The following is a 21,724-nucleotide window of genomic DNA, read 5'->3' as shown; positions in this document are numbered from 1 at the left end:
CACACATTGATGTTTCTCTTCCTCTCTTCCTTCCTTCCCCTCTGTCTGTAAACAAACAAACAAACAAACAAATAAATAAAATCTTTAATGTAAAATCTATAAATGAGGGGAGTAGTGAGTTACCATTTTAAGTAGGTACAGAGTTTCAGTTTTTAAAGATAAAGAGGGGTCTGGACATGGATGGTGATGATCATTGCACAAGAGTGTAGATGTACTTAATGTTCCCAAACTGTATGCTTTAAAAGGGCAAGGAGAATAAACTTTATGTTCGGTGTGTTATACCACAATTTTTCTAACATTATGTTTTTAGACATTTTCAAATAAGTCAAAAACTGGAAACAGTGCAGACAGATGTCCTTCGGTAGTTGAGTGGATTAACCACCTGTGGTATATGCACACAGTAGAATACTACTGGGCAACGAAAAGGAATGCACTGTGGACACGTGCAACAGCTGGGATGACTCTCAGCGTCCTTATGCTGAGCGAAAGAAGCCAGTCTCAAAGGGTTACGTACTGTATGGTTCCATTTGTATGTCATTCTTAGAAAGATAAACCTGGCGAACAGAAGCTAGGGGTGAAAGGAGTGTGTAACTGCAGGGGGGTTACCCAGGAGCGTTCTGTAGGATGATGGAAATCTTCTAATACCCTGTTTGTTGGTGGTGGTAGTTACACGAATAATGAATACATGTGTTCAAAGGTCATAAAAGTATATACATACCCAGAAAAAAATCAATTTTACTGTGTAATAATTCATATAATAAATTTTTAATAAAAAAAATTAGGACTAGTTAGGTATAATGGAATAAACACACATCTGCCTTTTGCTCACTCCCAGAATCTCCCTAGAAAGACAGTGAAGGAATAGAAATAGAAATACTAAGACCAAGAAAATGTTTTAAAAAACAGTGAACGGGAGAAAAAATAGTTTTGGAAAATAAGTGGATGAATTTACGAGTGACCCAGAGGAAAGAAAATTTAGTTGTAATCCCCTGGAGGGAGACCGTTATCAAGATGCAGCCCATTTCACACCCTGGAATCCCAGAAAGGTTCAGGAGTTGTTATTTCATGTTGCTGTAATGGCAGGGATGTGGGGTTGTACTAAAAGCAATAGAATTACTTTAAAGCTAATTTAAGGAATTACTGGACCGTTTGTGTTCCCTCTCCTACCCAACAAAGGACAACTCTATAGAGAGGCTTTAGAACCTGGGGGGACCAGGTAGAACCAAGGATGGTGCTCAGAAGGGTCGTACCAAGGCTTAAATCCCCCAGAAAAGGAATGGAGATTTCTTTTGGGGGGTAAATTGATCTGATTAAAAGAAAGAAGAAAGCTGTACTCTATGGAGATTCCCAGCAGACATGGTTCCTACCTCCAGGCACCTGGAAATGAAAACCATATAATGGCCTCTCATTACACTTTAGATCCTGCAGTTTGTCCTCTTGTCTTACCTCCTGTTATTCCTCCTTTAACCTACTCTGCTTTAGCATTATTGGCTTCTTTGCTGAGTTTAGAGCTCTCCAGTAACATTCCAGTCTTGGGGCCTTTCTGTTTGCTATTCCACATACCTGGAATTCTCTTCACCTTGATAACTCCAAATGGTTCTTGCTCTTTATGTCCTTATAACTTCTCAGAGACCTTCACTGGGTAATTACCCTGAAGTGGCATATGCACACACATGCACGTACATTCTGTCTCCTTTCCTTGCTTTATTATTATTTTATTTTATTTTTCAATTACAGTTTACATTCAGTATTATTTTTTATTAGTTTCAGGTATACAGCATACTGGTTAGTTAATGATATACTTTACAAAGGTTCCCTTGATTTCTCAAGTACCCACCTGACACGTACAGTTATTGACTGTATTCTGTATGCTGTGCTTTACATCCCCATGACTATTTTGTAATTACCAATTTGTACTTCTCAATCCCTTTCACCCTTTTCACCATCCCCCAGTCCCTCTCCTGCATTAAAATTTGACTTAATTGTCTCTACTGTCGGTTACTCTTTACCCCTCACTACAACCTAAGCACCATGAACACAGGATTTTTTTCTCTGTTCCCTTTTTTTCTGTTTCCCAGGATTTTTTTAAGCTCTGTTCCCATAGGTTAGCATTCAGTAACAATTTAAAACCTTGCCTGATAGAATTCATGGAAGTATTCATTCAATGAGACAGTAATTTTTTGATATATATTTCAGTATACTTATATTTAGTATACTTCATTCTTTTCCATTGTGTCTCTGATTCATTATAATTTTAGTGACTTCAGATGCTCAGTCTTCGTCAGGACTGTGTACACATTTCTTCAGAATCACCTAGAGGTTTAAGAAAAAAGGAAAAATCTTTAGCCATCCTCGTGCTGGCCAGGTCTGGGTCATTAGGTTGGAGTGTTGTCTTATATAGCAGAAGGATGCAGGTTTGATCCCCAGTCAGGGCACATACCATATTTTGGCATGTATAATACATGCCTATGTTTTTGTGGGCATCATACGTGGGATTATGTCATCATTATGCCCATGTGTAATGCGCATCCTTATTTTTTTCCTTCAAAAATTTGGGCAGAAAGGTACGTATTATACATGGCGAAATACGAAACCGAGGTTGGGGTTTCAATCCCTGGTTAGGGTGTGTATGGGAGGCAGCCAATCAGTGTTTCTCACTTGATGTTTCTCTCTTGCTCTCTAAAATCAATATACATGTCCTCGGGTTAAGATTGGAAGAAAAAAAAAACTTCAGCCATCTTCCTTTATTCCCCACTAACATGCTCACAGAATTTAATTCAAAGTAGTTAATACAGTAACTTCTGTAATTCAAGCCATTTTATCCAAATTAAATGTTTGCAGATTCCTAGCACATATTTTATAGATTTCAAGAGTTCAGTCATTGAGATAATCGTGGCTACAAATAGAGACCAAAATTCAAGAAGCCCATTGGCAAATAGGTTTTGAGCCATTGCTGGTTGCCTAATACTTTGCACAAGATTAGGGGGACAGCAGTATTTAGATTGACGTGTGGTTTTTGCCCTCTAATAAGAATATGAAACATTAAGTTGTTGAACTGTGATAAATACAGAGGAATAGACTTTTGCGGAGTGGTGTATAAGGAACCTAAGCTGGGCTACACAAATCTGGGAAGCCTCTTACTCAACGGTAATTTTCAAAAGGTAAAGACTCTTGGTTCACTGCAGTTTCTTCAGGGCCCCAGACTTGGACTAAAATGCATTTCATATTTCTTGAATGATTCAGGTGACACTTGATATGAGCCCCAAAGGATAAATAGAAATTAGCCTGATGAACAAAGTAAAAAGAAAGATGTTTCTGAAGGTACTTGCTGTCTAAGTGTAAAAATTACAGCAGCTCTGGCTTGATTTTTTTTAAAGAGTCTACATTCTTCCCAGGGTAGACTTAATTCTCTCTTTCCTCCCTATGAGTCTTTTTTTTTAGTGCTAATATTTTTAAAAGGAGAAGTTGTTGCAAATTACCTGAAAATTTAGTGGCTTAAAAATACCAGTGGCCCTGATCCATGAGGCTCGGTTGGTTGGGCGTTGTCTCAGAAAGTGAAAGGTTGCTGGTTCAATTCCCAGTCAGGGCACACACCTGGGTTGTGGGTTCGGTACCACACCCCACCCCCTCCTACTCCATCAAGGTGTGTACAAGAAGCAAACTATTGATGTTTCTCTCCCTCTCTTTCTTCCTCTCTTACCATCGATAAAAAAAAAAACAACAATTTTTTAATTATAAAAAATAACAGTGGACATTTATTGTCTCACACAGTTTATGTGGCCAGAAATTCAGAAATGGTTTAGCTGGGTCGTTTTAGCTCAGGGGTCTCTCATTAGATGTAGTCTAGATACTGACTGGTGCTTTAGCCACCTGAAGGCTCAGTTGACCATAGTTCCCCTTTCAAGATAGTTTACTGTTAGCCAAGCCCAGTATTTTACCACGAACTTCTTCATAGGGCTATTTAAGTGTCCTTATAATGGCACCTGGGTCTCCATGAAGTGAGTGATCAATAAGAGTCTGAAGTCAGTTTTTCATTATCTAGCCTCAGAATTCATTTATTTCTCGTGTCTGCAACATCCTAATGATTATAGAGGTCCAGGCCTATTCAGTGTGGGAGGGGACTGCACCAGGGCATGGGTAGCAGGAGGCAGAGATCTTGTGGGAACATCTTGGAAACTGGCTACCACAGAAAATTTATTAGTGGTATACTTAATTGATAAAAATCAATTAGAGGGAAGATAGAAAGGAAAGTAATGAATTTGACTCCTCATGAATATAGGAAAAGAAAAATTTTTGTAATTAGCACAGGTATTGAATTCAGTATTGAACTTTAATAACCCATTAATATTTGTGTAATTCTAGTTTTTCCTTTAGATATTTGCTTTTGGTGATATTACAGTCCTGTCATGTCTCTTAAACTAGTGGAAACAACATTTGTGTTGATTCATACACATTGGGTTGGCCAGAGTTGGTTTGTTTTTTTCTGTAAGATGGCTCTGGTAGCACTTAGTTGTCTTTAACTTTATGCAAAACAGTTTTGTTAGATTATATTGTGACAGCTGTGATATCAGTGTGCATTTTTAAAAATCTTGTCAAAATTGGTGAATTTTTATGTAGCCATTCTTTAAGTTATATTTTATTGATTATGCTATTACACTTGTCCTGCTTTTCCCCCATGTGCCCTCCTCCATCCAGCATCCCCTACTCCCTCAGGAAATCCCCCTACCATTGTTCCTGTCCATGGGTCATGCAAATAAGTTCTTTGACTACTCCATTTCCAGTACTTTACAACTACATGGCCATTCTGTAACTACCTTCTGTAACTACCTAATTTGTACTTCTTAATCCCCTCACCTCTTCACCACTCTCCCTCTCCACCCTACCCATTTGTCAACCATCTGGTAACTTCTCTTACTGCTTCTAAAGTCTCTCTATATCTTTAACCTTTGGCCTTTTAATGATGATGTATCTTGGAGTGGTCCTCTTTGCATCCATCATAATTTGGTCTCTCTGTGCTCCCTGGACTTGCATGTCAATTTCCAGTTTCTTGCTCTTTTCTCTTCTGGTGCCCCGATGACAAATGTTGGACCTCTTGGAGCTGTCCCAGAGGCTGAATATACTATCCTGTTTTTTCTTCTTCTTTTACTGATTGGTTGTTTTTTGCTTCCTTATGTTCCAAATCATTTTGATTCTTGGCTTCATCCACTCTCCCATTATTTCCCTATAAATTGTTCTTTATTTCAATTAGTGTATCCTTTGTTTCTGACTGGATCTTTTGTATGCTGCTGAGGTCCTCACTAATCCTTGAGCATCCTTATAATGTATGAACTATGCATCTGATAGAGTGCTAATCTCTTTTGTTTAGCTCTCTTTTTTGGAGTTTTGATCTGTTCTTTCATTTGAGCCACGTGTCTTTGTCTCTTCATTTTGGCAGCTCCCCTGTGGTTGTTTCTGTGTATTAGGTAGAGCTGCTCTGACTCCTTGTCTTGGTAGTGTGGCCTAATGTAGTGGGTGTCTTGTAGGGTCCAGTGGCACAGCCTCCCCTATCACCCAAGTTGGGTATTTGAAGTGTGCACTTCATGTGGGCTGAGTACACCCTCCTCTTGTAATAGAGCCTTGGCTACTGTTGGCAGGTCAGTGGGAGGGATTTACCCAGGCCAGTCAGCTAGCTTCAAGGACTGGTTGTGACCACCGACCACCACCCTCCTTCATCTGTGGGGGATCAGCTGTGCAGGGGCAGGGTGGTGGTGCTTCACTATGGTCTGTAGCTGTCCAATGGGTACGCTGGCCTTGGGGTTTCCTGGGGTGTGCTGGCCAAGTTCAACCCTGCCTGAGCTTTATAGCAATCTGAGATGGCTGCTACTTGTGCTGGGCTTGGAGATTCTCAGGCGAGACCTAGCTGTGAATCTAATCTGGCTGCTGCTAGGGCTCACTGATGCCAGCTGTTGCTTGTTTGATAGGATTTAGGAGCCAAGACCAGCCATTCATATGAAGAAGCAGCTTGGGTAGACCTGTAAGTTGGATGTGACAGAACCTCTGTTGATCTCCAAGGCTGGACAGTTAGCCAGGTTGATGGAGCCTTCCATATGGCACCAGCTTGCCCATGAGTTGTGGGGAGGGTTTGGCAAAGGAACAATGGCCTTTGCTCACCTCGATGCCAGACACTTCGGTCTCTCCCAGTATATCACTGGTACCTTTCAAGCTGCTACCCTAGCACTGGAGCTCAGAGGGAGTTGAGTCTGAGTAGATGCATCTGTGTGTGGGTTCTTTAAGAGGAACTGCTTGAGACTCCAGAAGTTTCCTCCTCTGACTCAATCCCTGCTGGTTTTTGCAGACAGAAGTTGTGGAGACTTACCATCCTTGCACTGGAACCCTGGGCTGGGGGGACCTGGTGTGGGTCTGGGACTCCTCGCTCCTGAGATCTCCCTCTCAAATTTTTATCCATGTGGGTGTGGGATCAGCCCGTACCTTGTTGCACCCCTTCTTCCAGTCTGCATGGATGTGGTTTCTTTAATTCCGTAGTTGTCAGATTTCCATTCGGCCCAATTTCTGACATTCCTGGGTGATGGTGGTTCTGTATTTTAGATGTAATTTTGATATGGTTGTGTGAAGAGGTGAGCCATGTCTGCCTAAACCAGGGGTGTCAAATTCATTTTCACCAGGGCCCACATCAGCATCACGGTTGCCTTCAAAGGGCTGAAATAATTTTAGGACTGTATAAATGTAACTACTTCTGTTAAAGAATTGAAATTTCATTTGGCCCTTTGAAGGCATCCACAAGGCTGATGTGGCCCCTGGTGAAAATGAGTTTGACACCCCCAGCCTACACCCTGTGTGGCCATTTTAATGAAGAGGGAAGAAAATGCTCAACATTTTTGGCGTGTTATGCTTTATTGTTTCTAGAAAGGTAAAAATGTAACTGAAAGGCAAAAAAAATTGTGCATTGTATGGAAAAGGTGCCGTGACTGATTGAACATGTCAAGAGTGGTTTGCAAAGTTTTATGCTGGAGATTTCTCCTTGTACGATGCTCCACAGTTGAGTAGACCAGTTGAAGTTGATTGCGATTAAATCAAGACATTAATTGAGAGCAATCAACTGAGGGAGATAGCCAATATACTCAAAACAGATCAGTAAATTTATAGGTGGAATGGAAAATGTATAATTTTACAGAAAAAATTAAATGGACTTTTTGGTCAACCCAGTATTTTCTTCTCTTTTCCCTGAAACTAATAGTTCCCAATTACAAAATGCCCTGAATCAACTGAAGGTAATCAACTGAATTGGAAGAGCTCAAACAACTGGACAATGTTTATGTGCTAAGGAAGTGAAACCAGTTTTTCAGATTCAAAGCTAATATTCTCTCAATAGTAATAAAAATGTGTTTCTTTTTAGAATACAGAATACAAAGGAGAGTATTGGGCAGAACATCCTACAATAAAAATATTTTGGGAAGTATTTCATGAATTGCCATTGGAAAAGAAAAAACAATTTCTGTGTAAGTATTTCTAACTATTCTGTTTCATGAGAGTGCAGTTTAATTATTAAGTTAGTCCCATAGGAGATTGATTCACTTTGGTGGATAGGTTATTTTTTATATTATTCCAAGGTCTTGTTCATTGTGTTTTGCCTTCAGAATAGAATTGGTTCTTTCAAATGAAAACTGTAATATTGATAACAATGTACTAGAGTTGGAATTACTCCTTTTAGAAAAAGATCTTTCTTCAGTTTTCATTCTTTTTCTCTTTATTTCTACACCAAAAATTTGGGAATTTCTGCAGAAAATGGAACATTTGCAGGACTTGGCTCTCTTGTAACAGTCTTTTTTTAAAAATCTATTAAAATGTGTATACTAATTAAAATTTCAGATTTTTAAATAAAGCTGTCAGAATTCATGTATCTAAATGATTGACGTGCCCCTTGATACTCCTTCTATTGGCAGAATATTTTTGTCTTTTCTTGATAACTGAAAAGAGAATCTTGGTTAAATTACTTTGCATATTCTAAGGATGACAAGTCATTCTTAAGTGATATGAGTTCTGACTGCTGGTTACAAATGTTTGTCTAGCCCTGGCTGGTGTAGCTCAGTGGATTGAGCGCAGGCCTGCGAACCAAAGGATCACAGTTCGATTCCCAGTCAGGGCACGTGCCTGGGTTGTAGGCCAACAGGGGATACACCACAGGCAACCATACATTGATAGTTCTCTCTCCTTCCCTTTCCCTCTAAAGATAAATAAAAAAATAAAAAATCTTTAAAATAATAAACAAATGTTTGTTTGTCTAAAAAGGACTTGTCACCCTGGCTGGTGTGGCTCATAGGATTGAGCACTGGCCTGTGAACCTGAAGGGTTGCAGATTTTCTTCCCTGTCAGAGCACAAGCCTGAGTTGCAGGCCAGGTCCCGGTTGGGGGCACGTGAGAGGCAACCGATCAGTGTCTCTCTCCCTTTCTCCCTTTCTTCCCTTTTCTCTAAAAATAAAATCTTAAAAAAAAATGACTTGTCAAAACAAATAGAAAATCATGATCCAGACTGCATTTTATATTTGATTTACAAACTAGTTCTAAACTGCTATTCCCAAAAGAGCTCCCAAAACATTTTTATCAGGGACAATAGTCATTCATTCATCAAACATTTATTAAACATCTTTAAAAAAATATTGTGTGGATATGGAACAAAATTTGTTCAAATTCTGGAGGTAGGCTTCCACATTAGCGCAAATGTCAGTGGAAAGCTTTGCTATAGTGACCATTGAAAACAGCATACATACATGTATATACTTTTTCTTTTTAAATAAAAGTGGTTGGCTGAAATGTTTTTTTTTTTCTTGGCAGTATTTTTGACAGGTAGCGATCGTATTCCTATTCTTGGTATGAAGAGTCTAAAACTAGTCATCCAGTCAACAGGAGGTGGTGAGGAGTATCTCCCGGTTTCACATACCTGTTTTAATCTTCTGGATCTTCCAAAATATACAGAGAAAGAAACTCTGCGCTCTAAACTGATCCAAGCTATTGATCACAATGAAGGCTTCAGTTTAATATAACTTTGGCGTTATAACTGTTCAGTTTACTGCAAAAGCATTAAACTGTTGTGTTTTTCTTGTGGGGAATGAATTCAGTGAGGTGACAGAGGACGGGTACTATTTTAATTCTTACTTGCAAAATGTTCAGTGCTATAACTATTCATGAAAGCCAAGAAATATTAAAGGAAAAGTACACATTGCGTTAATATTAAACTTACTGTACAGAACCATGGATTTTTTTTGCCATCTACCAATAAACATTCAAGTATTGTGAATATATGGAAGTTTTACTAACATGAATTTTAAGAGTTTGCATATTTCACAAATGATCTGACGTATGAGTGCATGGAAATGTTGCTTGATTTTTCTTCAATCACTGGGTGAAAAACCGTTAACCTTGGCCTGCAATAGTCATTTGATTATTTTTTCATTTTGTAAATAATGTTAAGTTTTGTAATAAAATAGTTACGTTCTGATACCAGTACAGTTTCTATGGTTGTAATTGAACTGAACTGACTTTTAAGGGTTAAAAATTATGATTTAAATCTTATTCTGAGAACTTTAAAAGCAAAAAATTAGCATGGTGAAAACAATCTTTGCTTTTTTGCTAGAATAAATGTCCTTGTGCAAACCTAAATTATGGATAATAGTTATCTAAATAACCTGTAGTTCTTTCCTGTTGTGATAGATGGGAGGTTATCAGAAAGCCTAATACTTAGTAATGGAAGAACTTTGTCCTACAATTGCCAGCAGTAGAAACATTGGCTACTATGACAACCAATCACTGGCTTACAGGTTTTAAAACTATTGATGCTGCACACTAGTAGGTAGTTAGAATTTTCAGTGCTTTAGAACTCTTTCCTTGAATTTTTAAGAAACAAATCTTAGCAATTTTATGGTGCTGATGCTTAGTTATCTCCTGTCATTAAATTGTAACAGTTGATGCAACACATGTGACTTTCTGCTATAATGCAAATATTTATTTTTTAAATTTATAAAAATATGCTGTGAAAACTGTTCAAATAATAAAGATTTATTGGTTTAATATTTAAATTTTCAGTGATTCTCATACAAGATTCACAATTCTTTAAGAGTAATGTCTCAGGGAAGGTCTCTTAAATTTTGGATTGTTTCCATCCCCATACAACTTAATCTAGTTTATAGAGGTCCCCAGGACTTACAGCTGTAATTCCAAAATCTAAAACAACCCTTGAAAAAAAAGTGCACGTCTCATTTTATAGCAAAACTTGGTTTGAATTGTTGTAGTTATTTATGGGATTAAAGGGGATTGTCTGTACATCTTATTGCGGCACTATTAATGTGATAACTTGTCTTTGATTTAAATGCTGCCTCAGACCTGTATGGGGTGCTCCATAATATATGTGATTTAAAAGATTTTTTAACATTCATAATTCTAAAATGTGAGCCCAGGGTTTTTGGAGAAATTGTGTACCTGTACTTTTTAGTAGTCTAACCTAAAAACTTCTACTGGTGAGCCATAAGTGTCTTTTTATATAGATGTCCCTAAAACAGTATTTTCACCTTAGGTAATTTTCCTCAAAATGGCATTCTTCCGTATGAAACTTATTCCATGTACTTCATATTAATGCTATTTCCCTGTGCATCCTTTCCTCGAGAGTAGTGATTGTTCACATCAAAAAACATGTATGTGTGTTCCAGGTGCTATTTTGTTCTTTAGTAACCTCAGTATGCTGTGAAACTAATCTGTGAATTAGCAGTCACTTTGGATCAATACAGGTGGAGTACACTGAACAAATATTTTAATAAGGACCTGGCATCTTGTCTGGAAACCCAGCAGGACAAGGTTTAATTTGGTAAGTCTGATACTCTTTTTCCTCCCTTTGTTGCTGCAGATACACAATAATATTAACAAGGAAATTAGTGGTAGAAAATTAAAATCACTGATAATTTTTCAAATCCCCATTTGCATTTTAAAGCTACTAGAAAAATACCTTGAGCTTTGTAGACCAGTATAGAAAGTAGGCAAATAGTTCACACTAAATTTTAAGGACGGTGATTATAGAGGTGGTTAAAGTTGAAAATATTTAGTCTTCTCACATTTAAGAGCAATCATCTTTGTAGCTCCTGTCCTCAGCAGTAATTTTAACCAATAACCATTGTTCAGACTTGAGAAAGCAGTAGAATTGGCATGAAATAAAACCAGGATGCAGGTTTTAAACAAGAGTACCAGCCTTCACCACAGGGTCCATGCATAAAAAAAAAGCACTATTCATGGGGTTCATTTCTACTAACAATCTTTTGGGTTTCCTGATATGATTTCATTGCATTTAGTTTAACAAAAAGTCCTAAATCAAAGTACAGGGTCTGGCAGAATTAAAGCCTGCTGAGTGTGGTTGGCAGGGTAATGATACGGGTATAATAATCTGTAGTTTTAGTTTGAACATTTCACTGAAAATGTTGAATGTTGCCACTACAGAATTACATGCTTATGATTTTGTAATAAAAAAGGGGGGTGTTACTTGTGTCAGACCCTGTATAATATGCATAGAGTAGTCTTGCCCTGAAGAGCATACAGTGAGCCCTCTGAAAGCAAGAGAAAAGTGTTCCTGTTCTCAGCCTCTTCTCCCCAACCTTTTGTACTTTGGTCACCCAAACTCATGGTAGTTTTGTCCTTTTTGCTAAAGAATTCACCCTATTTCAATAGCCACTCTTGCCAGTACTAATTAATGAACTATTTCTAGAGATAAATTGGGAATGGAGTGTCTTATGTAAATTGACCTTCCTGTTACGCCATGGTAACTTCCCTATTCCTTTCTCAACCCTTGCTATACTTTTAAATCACCTGAGGTCACTTTTAACACCATGCACAACCCCCACCTTATGCCAATTAGGTCTCTCTCTCTCAAGATGCTGCTCAGTAGGTTATATATACTTTTAAGTTCCCCGTTGAGAGCTGCTCCATATTTCTATCATCCTAGCTTGAGTTTAAGGCTTAGATTTAATTCATTTTTGAGTAGAGACATTTTGGTGTGCTTACCACATTCCCCTTTTAAATTACAAGTCTAGGAGTTGATTGAGCCTTGTTTCAAATAAATAACCAAGTAATGCTTAATAGGTAGACGATGTAAAACACCACTGACTGAAGGAACACTTACTTTATAACATCTGAGGTTGGTATTTTGCAGGTAATTTTTCTAGTGCAAGCAGGATATAGCAAGGCAGAATACTTTAATTCACTTCAAAAGTTTGTGGGGGGTGGAAGGCAGGAGACCTGAGAGTGGTTAAGGTTAATTCATTGCATATATTTTTAAAGTGGTATGTTCCTATTCCTGGCCTCTTGAGTAGTAGTACTTGGAAAGAATTTCAGTGGAGTAAGTAGGTATCCGGTCATTCTCAAAAAGTTCATACCCAATATGGTCTGTAGTCATTTTTTTGCCCATTCCTTATTGCATGAAGATTTGGAAGATCTAGGGACCAGGAGACTAATTTCACAAAAAACCTGGATGCTTTTATAACATGGGCTCTGAATTCACTACACTTGCACCATTTTTTTCTGCCCACCCCAAAGTCTTTATATAACAAGTTTTTCTTAGGCCCTGCCTTTTCTCCACATTTTTATGTGTTAAGGCCCTCCAACCTAGAAGGGCTGAAATACAATGTTGCAACTTTTCATGATGTACCAATTGCTACAATTGTTTGCTTAAGTACCATTCTGGTTTGACAGTTATAAACTAAATGAAGAAATTTACTATGAAAAGAAGCATCTAGTAAAAAAGCCCTCAAAGCTGTACAAATTCTGGAAGATTTAAAAATTTTATAACTTAAAAAATGTAAGTTAATGGGAAAAAGGTCAAATGACAATTTTAATAGACTTTAAAACAGTGTACAAGTATAAAACACTGGTTTTGTATTTCAAAAGTTGGAGGAAGATACCCAGTCATTAAACAGTCTACAAAACATATGCCAGTAGATTACATAAAAGACTATGTACAATATAAAAAGAGCTGAAAACAGTCTTCACTGTAAAAATAATTTAAAACAAATTTTTCAATTTAAAATATTGTATCTATAGCACAAACACATCATGCAAATGAAAAACTAAATATACTGCATTCTTTAGTGTAGCCAAATTCAGATTGAGACAAATAGGTAGGGAAGTGGCCATTCAATAAAATTTTTTTCTCTGGCAATAATGGTCCTAGCTGGATTTTATACTTAAAGAACAGCTACATTTTCAGTCTTTTTAAAAATTGTAATAAACACCAAAGCAACATATACTTTATAATTGTGGAGTAATGTTGGGAAAAGTCAAAAATAAATGTTTAGTGTGCAATTTTATAAAGTATGAACTTTGAAAGGCTAAAAGCTTCTGCAGCTGAAAAAGTTGATCTCTAGTTTTAAGGCAAGCTAAGCTTTTAAATAAAGACACAAATAGGAACTAACTTCATTCTGTAACTATTCTATTACAAGTAATTATTCTGCTATTACAAGTTACGTCATGTTTATCTCCACAAACTAGGCTAGCAGTCTGGTGTTTATTGCACCAAATACCCCCAACAGGAGACATGTACTTACTGGCTGAGTTACATACTACTTTGGAACCATACTCCAGGACCCGTCACTCTCCTCATTCGTGGAGAAAAGCAACAGTCCATAATATTACACTCTCCCCAAAGTACCATTATTATAGATCATAAAGGTTTTTGCATATTCACATTTTGGCAGTTTAATACTTGTGGAAAAGGATCAATGTAAGCTCTACCACAGTGATAGATATTTAAACAACAATGGCAAAAATTCTCAAAACTAAGGGGACTCAGGCAGGCACTATTGTTTCTAAAGCAACTGAAACATTTCCAAAGCATTTATTTGTTTTACAGGTTGGTTTTATGAGCCAATATAGACATTTCTACATGTCCACAGGAAGTACAAAAGCCATCTTCACTTGAACAATACAGTATTCCTGAAACTCTTAGCACCAAGTCTTACTTTAAAAAACAAAGACAACTGAGTGCTCTCCCACATATTGTTGACTTCCTTCTACTCACATTGCATGTCATGAGATTTTTTTTAAAAGTTAGCTGCCACAAGTTTTGGAAAATGCCAGTGTTTAAAAATAGGTAATTGTGCTAATAAAGAATCAAAAGTTTAGCAGAACAGATTTGAGAATTTCAAACCATTCAATGTTAACAAAGAAAAATGTGAAAATACCATTCTTTGGTCTAGATAAGCTGTTCCCTTTACATTAATTTAACATTCCAATGGCTTTTTGAAAACTTTAAAATGTTGAAACTCACTAAGCAAAATGTATAAACAAAATTATATATACATATGGGTGTATCATACAAACGAACCTTCAAAAGAAAATCTTGACCAAGAGCAGATTAAAGATACATAGTACCTTTCTTTAAAAAAAAAAAAAAAAGTTAGTGTTGAGTGTACAAGTACAGAAATAAGGAAGGTAAAAATTACCCATAGGAAAAAAAACAATCTATTTTACTAGTCTATAAATATCACACCTTTCTGGTTTCCTTTGATCTATCGTGTTCATGAGTAAACATTCCTTTTGACATGCTAAGTTCCTAATGCTGGTGGAACAATTCCTGTACCTGGACAACTACTACATTATGATTTGTTTGACTGATAGTTAATGTCTGTTGCTTCCTGTTTTGTAGATACAGCATCATTAACTGCCTCCTGATCAACTCCATCAGCTCCAAACTCTGTTTCTCCAGCTCTCTCATTAATATCAGCATCATCTTCCAAACCATTGTAAAATTCTTCAATCTCACTTTCGTCCTCCATGGGTTCTTCTAAACTTGGACTCTGGCATGTTCCACTATCACTATTACTGCCACAAGAACTAGAGGATAAGACGTCATCTTCAGAGTCTGAATAAACCTCAGCACCATGGAAAATATAACGATTTGGTGGTAAAAACAGATACTGATTACCTGTAATACAGTAATAAAAGAAATGTTATTTTAGTTTTGTAAGACTAACTTGATTTTATTGGGCAGTCTGGATTAAGTGTAGGTTCCAGGTCTCTTTTACCTGAGTAGTATTAGCAGATGCTACTATTACTACAATGATGTTCAAAAACAAGTTATAGACTCAGTACTGGATGGAAGACTTAGTTCTGCTACTCACCAGAGCTTTGTAAATTTGGACAGTTATCTCTCTGCCTTAATTTCCTCATCTGGAAAAAAATAATTTCAACAACCCTATGAGGTGAATGCAGAGAACCATGTTCAATGAAGGTTACTTCACCAACTCCTTTGAACAGATCTGATGAGATAAAGTATCCAGCCTATTCTGTACTAGATACCTAATTCATGTTAACTGAGTATAACTTCTCTAAAGCACATATGCTTTCCAAGCATCTTTATTAATGTTTTTATTTACCTTTGCCTATTATAAACCTAAGAATACTTTGTTAATAGGTTTCACCACCTATTCAAAGTAATTGGGTTGGCCAAAAGTTCGTTTGTTTTCTTCCATAAGATGGCTCTACTAAGCATTTAGTTGTCTGTAACTACATGCATAACAATTTTGTTAGATTGCACTGCGACACCTGTCCTATCAGCATGCATTTAAAGAAAACATCAAAAGTGGTGAATTTTTGTGCAGCCATTTTAATATTGAAGGTGGAAGAAAATATGCAACATTTCTGGCACAATTATGCTTTATTATTTCAAGAAAGAAAAACAACTGAAATGCAAAAATAAATTTGTGCAGTATATGGAGAAAGTGCTATGACTGATCGAACATGTCCAGAGTGGTTCACAGAGTTTTGTGCTGGAGTTTCTCTCTCCTTGGACAATGTTCCACGATTGGGTAGACCAGCTGGAGTTGATAGCAATCAAATCAAGACATTGAGAACAATCAACATTCTACCATGAGGGAGATGGTAGCCAACATGCTCAAAATACCCAAATCAATAAAGTTATTGGTGAAAATGAAAAATGTGTCTTATTTTACAGAAAAAAAACTAAACAGACTTTTTGGCCAACCTGATAGTCTATAGGCACTGGCATCGCCGGACAGTTTGTTACAAATTTAAATTCTCAGGAGTCCTGTTCCACCTACTGAATCAGAATCTATTTTTGTAAGAGTTCTAATACACATTGAAGTGAGAGAGAGGAGCACTCACCTAGCAGTGGATTTTAAGCTTTTGCCCCAACCCCTCCCAAATCACAGTATGAGGTTTGACTTTTAGTAAGAAAAACTCCCCACCCCCAAGCCATAGGGACTCTAGGTCAAGAGCACCTCCTCTAAGATGTTCTAAAGAGCATCAATTTGCATCTGTCAATACTAATAAAGTTTTAAAAGTCCCAGGTTGGTCAAATTTGGTTTGGGTTTAGCTGCTTTTGTTTACATTGTAATTTTTAACTAAACATTAATGATGAAATGTTTTCTACCTTTAAATTCACAAAAGCCTGACTACTACATAATATATCTGCAGTGATATGCCATCTGCCAAGCATACCTTAGCTTCTCTTTAAAAAGGTTTTCAAACTTTTTCCTACCCCATAATGAGCCAGTTGTCAATGAAACAACCTAAATGTTGACAATTATGATCAGAAGCCCAAAACTGTTTTCACAATCCCCTAATATATATATCACAAGTTACAATGTAAAAACCACTTTTTTCTTCGGTTTCAGAATAGGATCCTTCAGTTTTCTAGACTACTAGTATTAATTTCCATGATCAGAGGAGAGAATCAAGAACTTGTATTACAGCTGCTAACAGAGAACCCCATCTGGTACCTCCCAATAGGGCCATCTGAATCATACCTACTCAGTCTTTTAAGGGGTCCCAGATCCTAGCACGTGGTTGTCCTGAACTTTTCAACAATTTGGTACATGTTTCTTTGAAAAATGCCTTACTCTGCTCTGGGCTCTCACAAAAACTGAATCATCTTCACAGTCCAAGCAACCTATGCTTGTTTTGCCTTCTTCTTGGCAACAACCGTAACAAATTTAGTTTTACCACACATGTGCTCCCACTTCTCCTTTTCAGCCCTGACCTCGAAACATAAATGGTGGCGAACTACAACGAGTTGAGTCAAGTCAGGAGGCTACTTGGTTTTAACAGCTACAACTTTATCTTCTTTCCATCAGTTATCTTTAAATTTTCACAATGCTGTGAAGTATGTGCTGTTTTATTTTCATTTTACTGATGTAAAAGGTGAGAGATCAAATGACTTCACCTAAGGTAGACCTGAGACAACTTGGGTCTAATTCCAAAGCCTGTACTTCAAAGGATAAATTGGTAAAGTGAAAATATAATACCAAAGAGAGTTCTCCAGATTTAACCTCTGTTCACTGGGGCGAAGAATTTTTTATCCATCAAAAAAAAAAAAATCCCCAGTGCAAAAACCTTTCATTGCATACGTAGACTCTGTAATATCAGGGATGGGTGTTGAGCTTTTTTTTCACTGGGGGCCACATCAGCCTCGCAGTTGCCTTCAAAGGGCCAAAATAATTTTAGGACTGCGTAAATGTAACTACTCCTTAACAGTTAATGAATTGAAATTACGTTTGGCCCTTTGAAGGCAAGGTCGAGGCTGATGTGGCCCCCAGTGAAAATGAGTTTTGACACTCCTGCTGTATATGGTAGAGACTTAATATTACCTGACTAGATCAACAGTAATGCTTCTACTTTTGACTCCTATGCCACATGTGCAAACATAAGCATTCTCCTATGCCAGCTCTACTTAATGTTCAAGACCAAAGTCAGAAATTAGGGGTGGTTTGGAAAGCCTTCTATATAACCAAATCCACTCCAAGTAGCATCTACTTCTACACACACTTATTTTTTTAATCACCTAATTTTATAACAATATAGAAACATCAGTAGATTGATCGCTATGCCTCCAGAACTTGCTAATGCCCAGTATGGAAAAGGTCCAAAGGCTTATTCAACTGATAAAAAATCATTTACAGCAAATGATCACAACACTTAATACATTCGTCTAAGATTTGTGGTCAGTTCTCTGTGTGGTGAGTAGAATGGGACTTAATAATTTAAGCTGTATGTACAAGATTGCAGCATCTAGGTTAAAGAGTGTGTTTTCTACTTTGATTCAATTAGGATTTTTCACCAGATGTTACTTGGACTTAAAATGGTGATTTCCAAAAAGCAGGAAGTGATTTTTACCTATGTTAATACTAACTGGTAAAAACTTTCCATGTGGCAACAGATTAGATGCAATTCCTTATAATTAATGGAGAAGAATTAGATGTTTTCTAGATCTGAAACCAACAAAGCATTAGTGGTTCAAGGGGCAGTGTCTGGGGACTGGAATCCAGTTTGGTTCTTCCATATCCTAGATGCTACCTTGCATAGGGTATTTAACCTCTACGGTCCTCGGATTTTCCACCTGTGGCAGAGATGTAGTAATACTGGGTTGGCCAAAATATCCATTTACTTTTTTCTGTAAAATAAAAGACATATTTTTCACTTTTACCAATAACTTTACTGATGTGGATACTTTGTTAGCCATCTCTCCCACTACTGGATTCTAGTGGATAGAGGCCAAGAGTGCTCAATAGTACCAAGAAACTTCGCAAACCACTTTCTACACGATCCATCAATCACAGCACTTTCTTCGTATACTGCACATATCTTTTTCTAGCATTTCAGCTGCATTTTTATCCTTCTTGAATAAAGCACAATATGGTGACAATGTCACTTATTTTCTTCCATCTTCCAATATTAAAATGGCTGCACAAAAATTCATCTAGTTTGGTAAGGTCTTTAAAAAAAATGCACAGTGCTATGACAACTGTCACAGTACAATCTAACAAACTGTTTCAAATGAAGTTAAAGACAACTAAGCACTACTAAAGCCATCTTAAGAAGAAAAAATGAAGGAATTTTTTAGCCAATCCAATAGTTCCTAGTTCATGAGATTAAAAGCAGGTATTGTTTATAAAGCAGCTGACCCGCAAAAGCACTGACACCTCAGTTGTCATCTCTACCAGCTAAATCTCTTACCAGACAATGGCGGAGCATCTATTTCCCAATTTTATTTTATTTTATTTTAATTTTTTAAAAGATTTTATTTACTTATCCTTGGAGGGGAAGGGAAGGAGAGAGGGAGAAATATCAATGTATGGTTGCCTCTCATGTGTCCCTGCTGGGAACTGGCCTGCAACCCAGGCATGTGCCCTGACTGGGAATTGAACTGTGGTTGCTTGGTTCCCAGGCCCACGCTCAATCCACTGAGCTACACCAGCCAGGGCTATTTCCCAGTTTTCTTAATTGTAATGCTTACCTTCTTACCTTCTAGAATACCATAAGGTACTAAGCATACTTCACACAGTATTTCTTACCCATATTACTTAAGATACCACTGTTTATCTTTCTTTGGCTAAACAAGTCAACTTTGTAATGTTATATTTAGCTGCATAAAGCTACCCTATCAACAAACCTGTCAAAGTTACTAATTTCTTGCAAATATTTTGTTACAATAATTATACCTTCCAAAATAGCAGTTTCTTACCATCAAGCCGTTTACTAATCTGCTCCTTAGCGAGCTTGGATGGCCAGCACTTTCTCACGGTTTCAGCTACTGGAGTTCTTTCATCCTTCTCCCCAGTGCTGGAGCCAACGTTCTTCAAATCTGGGCTCTCCAACTGTTCAGTAACACTTTCAGTGCTCCTAGTAGAAGTCTGTACTACCTGTGACTGTTCTTCCATACAATCTTTTGATTCCGACATATCTGAATCATCAACATTACTCTTTGCTGCTTGGTCTAAAAATGTGACAATAACTGAAGAATTTGGTGGTGAAGTTCTTTCTGGCGAACTTGAGCCTTCTGAAATATTGAGAGGTGTGGGTGGCAACTCTGACAAATGTGCCAACTCTTTTTGTGTTCGTGGAGGTTTTTCAGTAATTTCTGAAAGCTTTACAGGGTTGCAGCAAAGTTTGGCATATTCACCACCTAACCTATGACACAATTCATTAATTATGACGTCACAGTCTCCAAGAAGCTCTACATCAAAATGCAGATGAGGCAAAGGTTCCCTATTAATTAATATCTGAGGCACTTCATGGGGTATGGAACCTAAAAATGGATAAAAAATAAGAGAAAAAGGGAAGGAGGTAAGTAAGCTAATAAAGCAACAAATGCACCATGCAAAAATCTAATATGCTCCCAATACCAAAAAAAGAAACTGGCCACTAATCTCTAACTAAAGCATTAATATTTCTTCAAGCTGTCAAGGTAACAGATGAGTAGTTAAGCATCTTTCATAAATTTTCAGGTTCTGCTTCTGTCACCTGGTTATCTCTGAGCAATCTTAGACTTGTTTTACTCTGTACCTCAATTTCCTTGTCTGTATGATGAGGATAAGAGCAGTACCTTTTCCACAAAGTTGCAGTGAGGATTAAATGAGTTAATATATTTCAAGTGCACAGAAGAGTTCTTGGCACATAGTGATTGTTATTTTACTGAAATAGCTCCTGATATGAAGAGTGTGGGGACTTCCGGTCAAGGTGGCAGAGCAGGCAAACTCTGAGCTTGCCTCTTCCCATAATCACATCGAACTTAAAACTAAATTATAGAACCATTACTGAGAACCACCTAAAGACTAAACGTAATTCCTATAAGGATATAAAGAAGTCACACTGAAGACTGGATGGAGGGGCAGAGACACAGCACAGGCGGGTCCCAACCCACAGAAGGGATAATAGCTCTACTGCAGAGGTCACCCCTGAAGAGTGAAGGGTCCAAACCTCACCTCAAGCTCTGCAGCCTGTGCCGCCAGTGCCAAAGAGTCCCCACTAACATCAGGCTGTGAAAGGGATTGCATCTGAGAATGACGAGAGTTGTGAAGGACAGCTGTGCTTCTCTTAAAGGACCTGTGCTCTAAGCTTCAACACAGGGGCAGCAGCTTGAGAAATGCCAGGGACATATGGGGAGGAGGTAAATTGACTAACATGAGCATCAGGGCTGGAGGGGCAGGTGTGGTGCTCAACTTTCTCCAGAGACAGAAGTGCTAGCAGGCAGTTACTCCTTTGTTGAACTCACCTCCCACAGCCCAGTGTAGGCAGATGCCAAATCTGTGTTCTCCATTAACCTAACAGTGATCACCTAGCCCAATGATTCCAAGAACCAATCCCATTCAACTCCCTTGCCTGTCCAGAGTCTCTCCTACTGGCTCCTCCACACAAGTGGCCTGCCTCAGTTGGCACCACAAACTTGCCCCCAAATTCAGAAATCTCACACAAGTGTTGGCTGTCCTCAGCTGGTGTTATAAACTCTCTCAAAAGTCCACAAACCACACACAGTGCATGCAGCAGCCAGCCTTGTCATGTACTGTACCTTCTGCCAAGTGGCCCCTAGCCTAGCACAAGTGCAACCAGTTTCAACTTACATTCTAACTTCCATCAGGTGGCTACAGGCCTGGTTAAGTGGTTGCACTCTTAACCACCTGCCACTCTTTGTAATGTAGCTCCAACTTAGTGGCCACAAGCTTAACACAAATGGCAGCTGGGCTCATCTCACCACAATGCCCACCAAAGGGTGCCAGGCCTGGCACAACTTGCAGCCAGTCTTAGTTCACAGCACAGCCTCTTCCAAAGCATCTCCAAGCCTAGTACAAGAGGACACAAACCACAGACCACTTCATACCTCTACCAAGCCACCCCAAGACCAGTACAAGCCCTGGCTAACCTACGCCTGCACTGGAGTCCCTCCCAAGAGGCTCCAGAC

General features: G+C 38.1%; 2 protein-coding genes across 10 annotated transcripts in view; one reads left to right on the top strand and one right to left on the bottom strand.

Moving 5' to 3' along the window:
* The window catches only part of HERC4 (HECT and RLD domain containing E3 ubiquitin protein ligase 4), a 128,515-nt gene extending 119,017 nt beyond the window's left edge, over positions 1-9,498 (top strand). For all 6 annotated transcript variants that reach the window (XM_037144384.2, XM_037144383.2, XM_037144381.2 and 3 more), the window contains 2 exons: positions 7,394-7,496; positions 8,830-9,498. In XM_037144384.2, the coding sequence (XP_037000279.1) occupies positions 7,394-7,496; positions 8,830-9,038 (312 nt within the window). In that variant the 3' untranslated portion in view covers positions 9,039-9,498. The remainder of the gene's footprint in view (positions 1-7,393; positions 7,497-8,829) is intronic.
* SIRT1 (sirtuin 1) overlaps positions 1,965-21,724 on the bottom strand; it is a 41,194-nt gene continuing 21,434 nt past the window's right edge. For 2 of the 4 annotated variants that reach the window (XM_037144390.2, XM_037144396.2), the window contains 2 exons: positions 19,511-20,074; positions 10,849-14,953 (listed from right to left, as the gene is read on the bottom strand). In XM_037144390.2, coding sequence (XP_037000285.2) covers positions 14,625-14,953; positions 19,511-20,074 — 893 coding nt within the window. In that variant the 3' untranslated portion in view covers positions 10,849-14,624. Of the gene's footprint in view, positions 2,314-10,848; positions 14,954-18,342; positions 18,440-19,510; positions 20,075-21,724 lie in introns of those variants that run through there. The other 2 variants (XM_037144391.2, XM_037144394.2) reach the window with 2 other exon arrangements.

Source organism: Artibeus jamaicensis, unplaced genomic scaffold (genome assembly GCF_021234435.1).
Source record: "Artibeus jamaicensis isolate MK-2021 breed Jamaican fruit bat unplaced genomic scaffold, CSHL_Jam_final contig_332, whole genome shotgun sequence".
Lineage (NCBI taxonomy): Eukaryota > Metazoa > Chordata > Mammalia > Chiroptera > Phyllostomidae > Artibeus > Artibeus jamaicensis.
This window is presented reverse-complemented; position numbering and strand designations above follow the sequence as displayed.